Consider the following 12,061-nt stretch of genomic DNA (forward strand, 5'->3'; position numbering starts at 1 on the left):
GCGCGCGCGCGCGCGTGTGTGTGTGTGTGTGTGTGTGTGTGTTTGAGTAAAAATTAACAGAGCAGGCCATATGTGAAGGTAAAGATTATGCATTTGCTTTGCAAATGTTACCTTTCTAGTTAGAAATTGAAATACCCTACCGGATTATATTGTCTTCATGGCGCAGGCGCACAAGTCTTCAAGAGGATGATTCAGAGAAACGTGGACAACATCCGCATCCCTCCCTCCAGCGGGGAAATAGCGTCCCCTGTCGGAACTCTGAAGTACTACATCAAAAAGTGAGTGTTTTGTTTCCATCATAACAGTCATCTTATGTGTAGGTTTATCGAACCATCCACACATCCTAGTACCCACCCATCTATTAACCAATAAATTGTAAACTTATCAACTAAGCAAATGTGTAAACGTAACACATCTTCTTAAGCTTGGTCTTCGTGTATCATTAATCGGAGCAGAAATTTAAAAAAACATATTTTTACCATTTTTTGTACAATAAATAAATGTGTAATAATATAACGTTACTGTGTACTCTTTGATATATTCACATACGTATACCTGAGAAATATTTGGGTGCACCCCTTACTTTTGAACCTTACTCCCATACACACGTACAGCATGGAACTTACCGACTTTTACATGGGGCAGTCGCGAATGGGCGTGGTCCCTGGTGTCGGGGTGAGGAGTAACATCTCCGTGGACGCCGCGGCAGTGAAGGGGGCCTGGGGATACCAGCTCAAGAGTCTGTAAGTACACATCGTTGCAGATAATAGTTCACGGTAACAAAAGTTCACGGTCTGAGAAAAATGGACATGTTCACGGAACTATATATTCACGGTGGTGACAGCTGCAGGAAAAAGAAAGTCCAGGAATTATTTGTTAACTGTAATGATAAGTTCACGGTGCAGAAGTGACAGTGAAAACAGTGAATATAACAGTACAGTGAAAAAATCAGGAATTACAGTAGTTGATACCAAAAGTTGTGTAGTTTTTGACAGAAAAGAGAAAAAAAGAGATTGCTCCACACATGTGTATGGCATTGCAGCTGGAAAACTACCTATGCATTTGCCGTTTAATTTGCAAAATGGCAAACGCAATGATTTGAAGAAACTCCACAGCCTAATCCACCTGTTCAATGCATCCGCCATTTTGGTTTACCGATCGAATACAATCCCATAATACCACGCGCTGACTGCGTTTGCATATGGATGCCATATAAATAAATACGTATATTATCAATACTTGTTCATCTCCCTAGCTGATCTAATTGTGAAATTCCATGCCTTTCAGCTTCCCTATGACTGACAGCGGGACGTTTGACGTCAGCGTGGAAGCAGCTTACATCGATATCGTCATTACCGTCAGTAAGTCACAATTTTTAAACATTAAAGAATCGTAAGATTTCTTAAACATTAAATTATGTTAGCAAGCAGATCCTTAAGGTGACAAGACAGTATCCATTGGCCAGAGTTGTTACCTTTAGCCCCCTGAAAATTAGCCCAGTTTGCAAATGGTTACGGAGGGCTACATGTCATGGTCACAGTTTTCGCCACCGTAGAATCTGCTTCGAGATTACTACATATGTACATCACAGCATACTTCCACTAGCCTGGGTGCCTTCCTCTTGTATATCGAGGCTTCCATATTTTTAGGGAGTAAGTTTATATGGAAACCCCGGCATACAAATAGGATGACACCCAGGCTACACGTCTATAACATGGTTGTCCCTTTCTCGTTCCAGTGCAACACAGAACGGGACGCCCGACAGCTTCCCTGGCGTCCTGCGAGGCGGGCATCGGGAACATGGGCCTCATCTTTCACGGCGGCGCTAGGTCAGTTCTAGCCTGAGTGTCAGCCTTTTTAGCTTTGTCCGCTCGCCAAGATCCGCTACCGGTAGCTAAAAAGGCTGACACTCAGGCTAGGTCAGTTCTGGTTATGGTTGGTACTGGGTAACACCCCCATCATCAGGTCGGGGGTTGCCGGTACAACAGAATTTCGATAGCTAATCACGAGATACCCATCTGTGTACGCCACCACTACAGATGAGGGCAGTAGTTCACTTACCGAACTGTTTGATCTTGATCTTGACCGTTGACTATTTGCAAGTTCATTCGCTCAGCATCATCCAAAAACACCCCATGAGTTGGGGTAAAGCACCCCGGAAGTGGCACTGCAGTTATTGTCGGTTCATCACGTGTTGGGAGACCTTCTTCTTGAATTAACTTAGCCGATTATGGTATTTGGGTTGAACTGCATAGTAATATATACGTAGTATGAATTCCCGTCCATTTTCAGCTGGCTGTACAACCTGTTCTCCCCGGTCATCGTGGCTGAATTGAAGATCCAACTTAGCGAGATGGTATGTTCCTGGTATAATATAGCTAAAACTAAGAATAAGTAGATTCCAATTTGTCCGGTAATGCAAAAAAAAAACAACACGATAATTGGACAATTAAAATACGTTATATAAGTCAATTCTAGAGGGGAGCGGGCAGCCACAGAAAAATGATGCCGATATTATTGATTCTCTGTCTTGCACAGTTGTGTGACGCCGTAAACAAGTCGGTGCATGAGAGAATGGACGGAGGAATGGCGAGAACCCCAGGTACGTTTCCCAGTGTTCCGTGCGCGTACACGTCACCTCTCCGTTCCGAGTGGTGCATTGTGGTCTTTATCAAGGTTCAAGATCCTTTGGCGGGAAACACATTCCCATATTTCACTGGTCTGGACGTTTTAGTAACGTTTTGCTGCAATACAGAGGATTACACTCGTTATCAGTGACTTGGACATGAGAAATGGTCATTGAATTACGATTGAACACAAAATCAGCACCAAGGACAGGGCTAGAGTCAGTTGCTTTCCTTTGTAAATAACATAACTTGAAACGATATGAATTGATGTTGATAGCTGATTGTTTTGTCTCAAAAAGATGCAGTCCCTCTCTTTAAAATGTAGTTTTCCATGTCGTGTGTACTCCCATTGTAGTTGAAAACCTATGTAATGATAGGACGACTAGACATACAAAGGATTGTTTGTTTTTCAGTTATTGTCCCGCTGGTTGGAGATATCTACGTCGACATGACGATGGTGGATGACGTAGTATTCAGCATTGGTAACTGTCAGACTCTCATGAAGGTAAGAGTTTACTTTACGTCAAGGTGTTTAACAATGAACAGATCGGGATTTAGACAGCATATACAGCTTGAGATCACTCAACGATAGCAAGTAATTTTGAATTAGACTGTCAAATTTTGAATTAGACTGCTGTCTACTAAATTTGCAGTGGTTTGAGGTTGGGAGTTCGAATCCCGGCTGTTGTCGCTCAAACGACATGCACACTACTGCAAAGGCTCGCAGTCACTAGGACGGGACATTAAGCTGAGGAACACTGTTCATTGTGCTTGTCCCTATTAAAGAGCTAGGGGAACGGGAATTTCCCTGATACAATGAATCTGTAAATACTGTACATAGCGTCTGTCTTCTCTGTCATCAGTCGGAGAGTAGCTCTTCGCTGGGCTAAATCTGGATATCGAGATACAATCACTTTTTTCACCGGTCTTCCCAGGGAACTACCCGCCTGAACGGGACCAATCCCGATGCAGGACTCCAACCACGTGACCTGCCCAACACCAACTACACCGGCGCCCCGCGCATGATGTACTATGATGTCACCGAGTACTTCTTTAACAGCCTGGGACAGGCGTTCTTTCAGTCAGGGATGTTGTCTGCGATAATCAAGGCTTCAAATGTGAGACTAGTTTTGTTTACCGAAGGAAAACATCTTGTTTTTGCTCTCTCTTCTTCTTCTTTTCCTAACCAATAAGGTCAATGACCTGAACCAGACGTCTGTCACCCTGGTAACTAGTGTTGGGTTACATCTTGTTGTAATTTTATAGCAGGAGGGATTTAGACTCCTGTCTAACCGTATATATGGATGTGTTTGAGTACGAATTAACAGAACAGACCATATGCGATTGTAAAAATTATGCATTTGCTTTGCATTTCCATTTCATGAATAAGTTTACGGTGCTTTCCTAGGTTCCTATCGACAGTCCGATTCAGCTCAGACCGTCCGACAAAGTCATCAAAACAGTCTTACCAAAGGTGAGGTCTCTTGCCTAGCCACAGTCCTTTTTTTTTAAACTTTATCACTGAATAACTCTCAGTTAAGCAACATCTTTCATGAATGGCATACACGTAAACTTTGATAGTGATCTATTAAGAAAGCACAATGAAATAAATGGCAACTAGAAAGCTCTCTGTACGTCTACATTAGTTCGTAGTTACGTAAACCTCTGTGTCAAGCTCTTCGAAAAGTCATGGTCGTTTTTGTCATTTCTTCATTTCAGATCCATGAAGAGTACCCGGATGCTGCACTACAGGTGCATGTGAACGCGTCGGCCCCGCCCAAGCTGTCAATCACCGAGGAAGGAGCTGTGCTCTCATTGGCTGGGCGGGCAGTGACGTATGCCTCCGACCGCGGGGGGGAATTAACACGTTTATTTGGTGTTAAACTTGTGAGTATTCAGCATTGCTTTATCAAAGGTGGAAAGAGTATAAACTCAGGTTAGAGGGGTCATTTTTAAGCGAATTGTCGAGAAAATTGATACATGTGCAATAAAAAGATAGAATTCGTAGGTTTACTTCGATGATGATTCGACATCCAGGTAATAATATACCAAAGTGGCAAGCTTATTTAAGTACTCAAGTACTTTGAATTCTTGGATATGTAACCGTATTAACTATATGATATAATAGTTGTTCCTTTGTCCTTTTTATGATATGCTATGAACCTTGAACGTGGACAACTTCTTGGTATGTTAACACGGGAAACAGTGGGTCCTTCCCCTCCACTGCTATAGCTGTAGTTTATTTACCGTTTTTACTTTGTTTGTGCACAGGCTATGGACGTACCGGTCAGCTTCCGCATGTCAGGGATATATCTCGTTGCTAAGGCGTCGGAAAGTTCAGCCAGGTCAATCAATCAATACCCTTTATTTATACTGGAAATGCCCTGTCGGCCTCAGCCGCTCTTCCCAGAGGTCCAGTTGAGGGGGGGTGGTCACGAGAACGAAAAATAAGTAAATAAAATTTAGATTAATACAAAAATAAATTACTAAATACCTAACATAATAATCATATCTTGTCCAAAATCACAATCCGCAAAATCAAAATTAGAAAAGTTGCCTTGACTTGTTTACCAACGCTCACATTTACTTTTAATTCAAGTTTATTTCTCTCTCCAGAGTCGAAATAAAACCTCTGACGTCATCTATGGTTGGGGAAATCGGGGTAAGTTTTTACTTCATTTGACGAGCATTTAGTAAGTCTTATAGGCAAAGCTTACGGTGTACGGCTGAATGAAAAAAATAATAAATTCTACATCAGAACTGGTTAGAAATTATACATTACAGCTGACGTCATGTGTCATTGTCTCTCCACAGCCGGATGCGCAGAAGCTGATAGAGCAGTACCTGTGTCGTCAGGCCGTGCTACAATGGTTTAACAGTACGTATTCAATGGTTGGTTAAAAACCTACATGTAGTGGAACGTGAACACGTGTGCAATAGACATGTCTATATGGTTTCATCTATATTCATATGTGATAGATCAGTGATTTCATACGGCTCCAGAGTTCTGACTTTCATTTTCAATCGCGACGTACCCATCACTCATCAAAAGGATGTGTATTGTTCCTTGCATACGACTATAACGGTCGCCAATCGTAATTGTAAAAGAAAGAGGATACAAAGCTTTACATCTTTGCAAAAGTTGGACGCGTTATAGAGTGACCATGGGCCGCACCGTTCTATGAGCCGAGGCCGCACTATTAATGTATGGTTACTGGACGTGTTGGCCGTATAACCACGATGTTTAGTATTCTGTGTAGCAGAACGTATATCTAGCCGCTTTGTGACATCACGCTACCGGCGGACGAAATGTATCTAACATGGCAAGGGAACCAGAGGGGGGAAAGATGAAAGGAGAACAAAACAGATATTCATTTTATTGTTTCTCTCTCCGTTTTTGAAACGTCTTTGATATTGATTCTAGCACTATGTAACAGTTGAATGGGCATTTTGATCAATCGAAATTGGATCGATTTCAATCTATGATCACGGTCGCCGTAAATTCTCTAGGTGTTAGGAATTACATTTCTTTTTTATGGGTCATAAATTCTCCTGGCGTGCGCGTCAGGAAATTGTATTTCGGACAGAGAAGTGTCGTGGTTCCGACGATAGCTCAGTTGGTAGAGCGGAGGACTGTAGTGGTCGCGCTGGCATCCTTAGGTCGGTGGTTCAAATCCGCCTCGTCGGAAATATTTTGAATTAAAAAACAGAATTCTTTCTGAAATTCTGTTCTTAATTTTCTTCAATGCCAGCTGCACGAATTGTGTTCAAAATGGTAAATAACGTGAACTTGTACTTTGATTTTCTTAGATTAAATTTTAATATAAAGGAATTAATAGATAAGTCTGACAGTTAACTATTGCACATGTTGTATTTTTTTTCTTAAGGGTACCTGGCGATTGGCCTTCCATTCAAATTAAACAAGGTGAAGTACATCAAACCGGAGGTTCTTTTACATAAGGTAAAAGATTGGTTTTATTTATCAATATACTTTACACCAACAAAATAAACGTAACCAGAAACATAGCAGTATTTCACATGCGACATCATTTAACTCACAGGCATTACACAGAACGAAGTCTGTATCTTTTTTATTATCATATTAGCATCATTAATGAAAAAAACAACAGGGAGATTTTCTTGATCAGAATGGCGTTTTGGAGCGATTCCGATGCATTGGGAGATGATTATTAGCGTGAAAATGATGAAATTAACTGCTTTATGACTATTTCTCCACCCAGCACTATCTAACGATAGAGACGGACGTCGTCATAGTAACGGGCAGCGGCGGTCACGTGACATCATCGGGCATGCGCACTGAGAAGCCACTAACCCCCGTGACGACGTCATCTACTGTGACCAGGCTACAGACACACCACACACCCAGCTGATTGAAACCTCTGAGGCGGATACAGCAGAATTTTTATTCAAATGTCGTCATTTTTATAATTTATACGAACGATACTGAATACAAATCGATGTTCTTTCCCCCCCAAATCTCTTCAACTTGAGATTTGAGGTTTTCAGGTGATATCCGCAAGTTTTCATCAGATTTTAGAGTGATAGCTATAGATGTAAACAAACGATGAATTATTTAATATTTACCAACTCAGATGAACTTTCATGCTAGTAAATGACGAAGTATTCTTAGATAACACGGCACGAGAAACAACAGTGCAATATAATACATTGTAACGACAAAATCATTCCTCTGATTATTAATCTTATTATTGTCATTATTTACAGTATGAGGCGTAGAAGGCTATTGTCCTATATATTACTTTTCCAACAAATGTAGCGAATTATACATGTCAAAGACTGATGAAAGATATAATTAGTTTCGCATCTATGAAATATTTCTTATAAACGACTAAAGTATAGTGGATGTGTCTGGCTACTAAATGTTTCTGGAAAATTATCGCTCCACAGCGTCATAATGTCCGTGACTGAGCCAAGACAACCAGACCGTTTTATTACACCCAGAATCCCCCTCTTCCCGAACTCTGTGCACGCCTGACGTCACATCCGGTTGACCTGGAGTACCCCCAGTCGTCAGCTTCACGTCGACGTTGAGGAGTCGCATCAGGGCAACCATTTCCGTGTACCCCGCCCACTCCCCGTCTTCCCCGGCTTTGGCGAAGTACGGGTCAGCGTCGCAGTCCAGAAAGGGCGCGAAGTCGTCCCTGTGGTCGCGCATGTACTGCACGGTGCGCCGGCGTAGGTCTGTATGGAGGCCTTGGTTGCCGTACAAGGCGTGAGCTACAGCACGGTACAGGCAGTTCCCGTCGCCGGCAATAGGGTAGCGGCAAGCTCCTTCTTTTGCCAGGCTTCTATCCTGCAGCTGTATCTCCGTTACAATAGCGTCAAGCCTCGAATCAGGGAGTCTTCCCGTGGTCGGTTTTGCGCAGTCTACTCGTTCGTCGCCTGCTGGTTTAGGCTTGCGCTCTCTCGCCTTTCCCAACGACCCACTGCGACTCTCGTGGCTAGACATACCCACTTCTGACGATATCTCTCTGTTTCCGACAGAAACGTTCTTCAACTTTCTGCTCAGTACGTCTTCTCCGTTTTCATGATTATGACCAAGAGCCCGCGAAACGTCACAACGCTCTCGTTCCCAACAAAACATCTCGTCCCCAACCTCCTCGATGTCAGAATCGATGACGTTGCTCGATGATGCTGTACTGCTAGAGCCGGCTCTGTGATGTCGTCTTCCTAAAGTCCCTTCATAGCTGCAGCTCTTTAAGAGTTCTCTCAGACTTGTCTTCCCATCTCCCCACACACTGTCGCTATCAGTAGATCTAGGTGCGTATCTTGGCGCGGACAGTTCTTTCTCAAAGTCAGAATCCCACGAGAACACGTCCTTTTCTTTCTCAAAAGAGCGGGGCATTCGAATTTCGTGTTTCACAACAATCGGCACCCTTCTGGAGGTCAACTTATCATCCACGTCTTCGTCACGCGCCACCTGGCGAACTCCTGGAGTCTTGCACATGTCTGTTGTTCGATTGAACGTGATTTCGGTGAATGTAGGATCCGGGGGCGGCGGTGGCTCGCCCTGCTGTCCGCCCTTCTTGATGAGTTTAATCGGAACGTTCCTTACTCTAGGAGCGTCCCTTATTGTCGTCTTCTGCTCAGATGGGTGCTTTTCGCCGTCGACGGCGTTGGTGTCCCGCTGAAATCCTGTAAAATAGAGAATATTTAATTATATCTTTTACATCCACTTAGCCAAACGACCAGTAAAAATGAATGATAAAGATCGTTTGCAGAAGATCTCTGCAAAGACGGGATGGTGTAGCTGTCTGTCGTTTGTTCCGCATAACCGGTTAACCGCCTTTAGGCGTAACACACCAGTTTTGCACATGTAAGTACAAGCTGCGTAAGACCGGACTGTAAGGTTCCTTCCTTTTTTAAGACACCCAAAAGTATGTTTGTTTGATTATGCCCACACCACTTTAACCTCAAATAGTAACGGGAAACAGGCGTACAAAACAGCTACAATATCATCGGCTCCGCTCCAGTGGCGTCGACAAAAACTAACCTATCCACACAGTAACAGTGACACATCACATTGTGGTCGGAAAATCCCGATCACGATTCAAAATATTGGCGTCAGGTTTCTCCTGGCTACTTTTAGAAACGGCCCGCAGTGCCCTGCATGCTCCTTTGATATACAGACGTGAAGCGCCATGCATGACAGTATGACGCGGTGAATCACCAGTCGCCTCAAAAATAGCACTAGCCACACTGCCGACAGCATAGACTCACTGGAAATAAACAGCACTGAATAGGAGGGCTGTGGACATTGGAACAAACTATAGCTAGGCTTGTTTCTTTCGAACTAAAGCTAGAGTTAAATCTTGGTAAACACGGTCCTCCCATAGGCGCTACAGCGTTGATATGATATCATACAAATGTCATAAAGCGGGCGACATTAACGCTGTAAACATTTATGTTATGGATGTAAAGAATTTCACATCTGAGTTAATGTACCATACAATAATCTTTTCCTTGCTTAGTCTTTAGAATACCACTGTCTCTTTAGGCCAACAACAACGACGACAAGACCAACAACAAGGGGGCATTAAGTTTCCGACTTAGGTAGGCAAGGGTTGAATCTTGTTTTAAACAATCTGCCAATGGTCGTTATGATATGTTTACATGCTATCGATCTAGATAGCGTTAGACTTAAGACCACAAAACGGACGCATTGAAGCTGTATGGTATTAACGTCAAGAATCAGTTCGCATCTGAACCTCTACTTCAATACCGTATCTGCATTGATAATCTGTTTCTCATCAATCCTTTCTAAGAGTTTAGATAAACCATAGCTAGAGATTACAATTTTACCAAGCTACAGACAAAAGACAGGAAAACATTAAGTTTTCGGCTTATGTAGGTTGGCAATGTATCACCTACCGTTACTGTTGGAAACGTGTAGAACTTTGAAACCGGCGTCCTCGCCAAAATTAATTAAAACCGTCATCTTTTTTCTGGTTACTGAGAAACTGTCTCCCTTGTCATGAAAGCAATGATTTCGTAACTAAAATAACCGCCTCACGGTGAAGCTGCGTTTTATAACACACTGTCCTCTGCTGGAAAGTGTTCCAAGATAAACCTCATAATAACCCGGCACGGTTATATCAACCAATCAGGGACCACCATTTCGATGACGTTTCAGAAGGAGCGATGCGATTGGACCACGCGGAGGCGTGTTCAATCAACAAGGTACGGATATAGGATTTGACAGTTGGCGACGTCATACAGTCTTTTAAAGACCAAAGCCTCATCACGCCAGAAAAATGGGCTAGCAACAGCTATTAGTCATCCAAGCTTTACCAATAAACATTATTAATAATTCAATGACTTTTCGCATACAATCAATGAAGGGGATAAAAGAGCACCGTAATTTATAACTGGTTCGCGAAAATAATGATGAACAGTATTAATAATTAAAATTTTAATGTCTTCGATTTCCTGTGTATCATCAATGCTAAGGTCGCATAAAAGAGCAATATTGAAGTATGAAAACGTTATCCAAACGATTGTATGTTGGTTTACATGCGCAAGTGATGTGGTGACCCTATGTAAACTCATTATTACATTTTGATAATGTACAGCAAGCAGATAACATACTCTACGGAACTTTTGTATACGACAATTTCGTGTTTTAAACGCAGATAGATGAATAGATTATTGGATATTGTAATAAATTGCATAACTTTGTGACATGTGTCACACCCAAGATATTTCTACAAAAACATTTTAAAATCTTGAAAGGTCATGCTCTTATGATATGGACTCTAGACAAGTGCAAAAAAGAAACAAACGTGTAACGAATATAATAATAGCATAATATCACTTGTGCCTCGGAATAAATATAGGGCCATAAAAATATTACACATTGTGTTAGACCCAAAAGGAGATATTCGAGAACTTGTAAGGCTCAAGGTCTTGCTTTTATAATATTCAGGGTCTTCAGATAAGTGTAAACATTAAACTAGAAAGGTAACATTTGCTAAGCAAATACATAATGTTTGCCTTCACATATGGTCTGCTCTGTTAATTCTTACTCAAACAAATTCACATATATAGTGACAGGTGTCTAAATCCCTCCTGCTATAAAATTGCAACATGATGTAATCCAACACCAGTTAGTACCATGATGACAGACGTCTGGTTCAGGCCATTGACCTTATGTGTTTGGAGAAGAAGAACTGGGCAAAAACAATATGTTTTCCTTCGGTAAACATAATAACAAACGTGTAACCCAGAGCGTAACCAATAGCACTTTATTTAAATACTCACCCTTAACGGAATAGCGACGGTCCAGGGTGACTTTCGGTAGTTGAACACTTCGTCCAAAACCTCCATGTTGTGTTACAGCAGGCGGCATGTCGTCTTGGATTTCCAACAAAAAATTCTACCTGCTCTCAAGCTGAATTTACTGGTACGAAAAAACAACGTCCAGCGACCTGTGGTTTTATACATGCGTAGTCACCTCCGCACCCAGAACATTCCAGCAGACACGCGAACCCGGAAGTGGGAACCACGGCCAATCAGAGTCGGCCAAGGGGAGTGACGTTTGATTGGTGCGTTACAGACCGGCGCGATACGCAAATCTTGTTTCTGCCAAGAAATCTTCTAGAAATTACTAGTATTTGAGCGGTTCAGTAGAAACAAAATATTTAAAAAACAGGAACATGCCAATAAGTCCATAAGGAGTCACTTTGCATGAAAAATCTTGAGCGGTTCTACCAGAAATTTTACAATTTCTACACGTGTAAAGTTACTTGTAAAAGTTAGCATTATACTAAGCAGAAGCGAATGGATTCTCAAGTCAAGATTAACCCATTCATAGAAAAATATCCATCAGTGGAGAAAAGCTAGCGGAAAAGTGGCACATCACAGGTACTACATGTAGGTGTCTCAAGATACAT

The 12,061-nt window shown here is 42.1% G+C and overlaps 2 protein-coding genes, 1 long non-coding RNA gene and 1 other non-coding gene across 4 annotated transcripts in view; 3 read left to right on the forward strand and 1 right to left on the reverse strand.

The window, feature by feature from the left end:
- Nucleotides 1-4,568, forward strand: part of LOC109480450 (bactericidal permeability-increasing protein-like) — a 17,842-nt gene extending 13,274 nt beyond the window's left edge. The window contains 10 exon segments of the mRNA XM_019782641.1: nucleotides 167-278; nucleotides 615-743; nucleotides 1,288-1,361; nucleotides 1,739-1,829; nucleotides 2,293-2,356; nucleotides 2,539-2,602; nucleotides 3,041-3,132; nucleotides 3,563-3,745; nucleotides 4,036-4,101; nucleotides 4,380-4,568. Of these exon segments, the coding sequence (XP_019638200.1) occupies nucleotides 167-278; nucleotides 615-743; nucleotides 1,288-1,361; nucleotides 1,739-1,829; nucleotides 2,293-2,356; nucleotides 2,539-2,602; nucleotides 3,041-3,132; nucleotides 3,563-3,745; nucleotides 4,036-4,101; nucleotides 4,380-4,568 (1,064 nt within the window).
- A 336-nt stretch (nucleotides 4,569-4,904) lies between these two features.
- Nucleotides 4,905-5,506, forward strand: LOC109480519. The gene is made up of 3 exons (XR_002140838.1): nucleotides 4,905-4,972; nucleotides 5,244-5,289; nucleotides 5,442-5,506. It is a non-coding gene; the product is annotated as an uncharacterized LOC109480519 (long non-coding RNA).
- Nucleotides 5,507-6,229: 723 nt separating this feature from the next.
- Nucleotides 6,230-6,315, forward strand: Trnay-gua. Its single transcript is given in 2 exon segments — nucleotides 6,230-6,266; nucleotides 6,280-6,315. It is a non-coding gene; the product is annotated as a tRNA-Tyr (tRNA).
- Nucleotides 6,316-7,169: 854 nt separating this feature from the next.
- On the reverse strand, nucleotides 7,170-11,517 carry LOC109480451. Its single transcript, XM_019782642.1, has 2 exons — nucleotides 11,430-11,517; nucleotides 7,170-8,804 (listed from the first exon to the last, which is right to left on the reverse strand). The coding sequence occupies exons 1-2, from the start codon at nucleotides 11,515-11,517 to the stop codon at nucleotides 7,543-7,545; spliced, it is 1,350 nt and encodes a 449-aa protein (XP_019638201.1). The 3' UTR covers nucleotides 7,170-7,542.
- Nucleotides 11,518-12,061: the final 544 nt, after the last annotated feature.

Source organism: Branchiostoma belcheri, unplaced genomic scaffold, assembly GCF_001625305.1.
Source record: "Branchiostoma belcheri isolate BF01 breed outbred unplaced genomic scaffold, Haploidv18h27 scaffold51, whole genome shotgun sequence".
NCBI classification, from domain to species: Eukaryota; Metazoa; Chordata; class Leptocardii; order Amphioxiformes; family Branchiostomatidae; genus Branchiostoma; species Branchiostoma belcheri.

What these genes read in the sequence shown, in the direction of transcription:
- LOC109480451 (XM_019782642.1), bottom strand. Translation starts at nt 11,517, where the DNA reads ATGCCGCCTGCTGTAACACAACATGGAGGTTTTGGACGAAGTGTTCAA. An exon ending in CCGTCGCTATTCCGTTAAGG is followed by an intron (nt 8,805 to 11,429) that starts GTGAGTATTTAA and finishes TCTATTTTACAG; the next exon opens with GATTTCAGCGGGACACCAAC.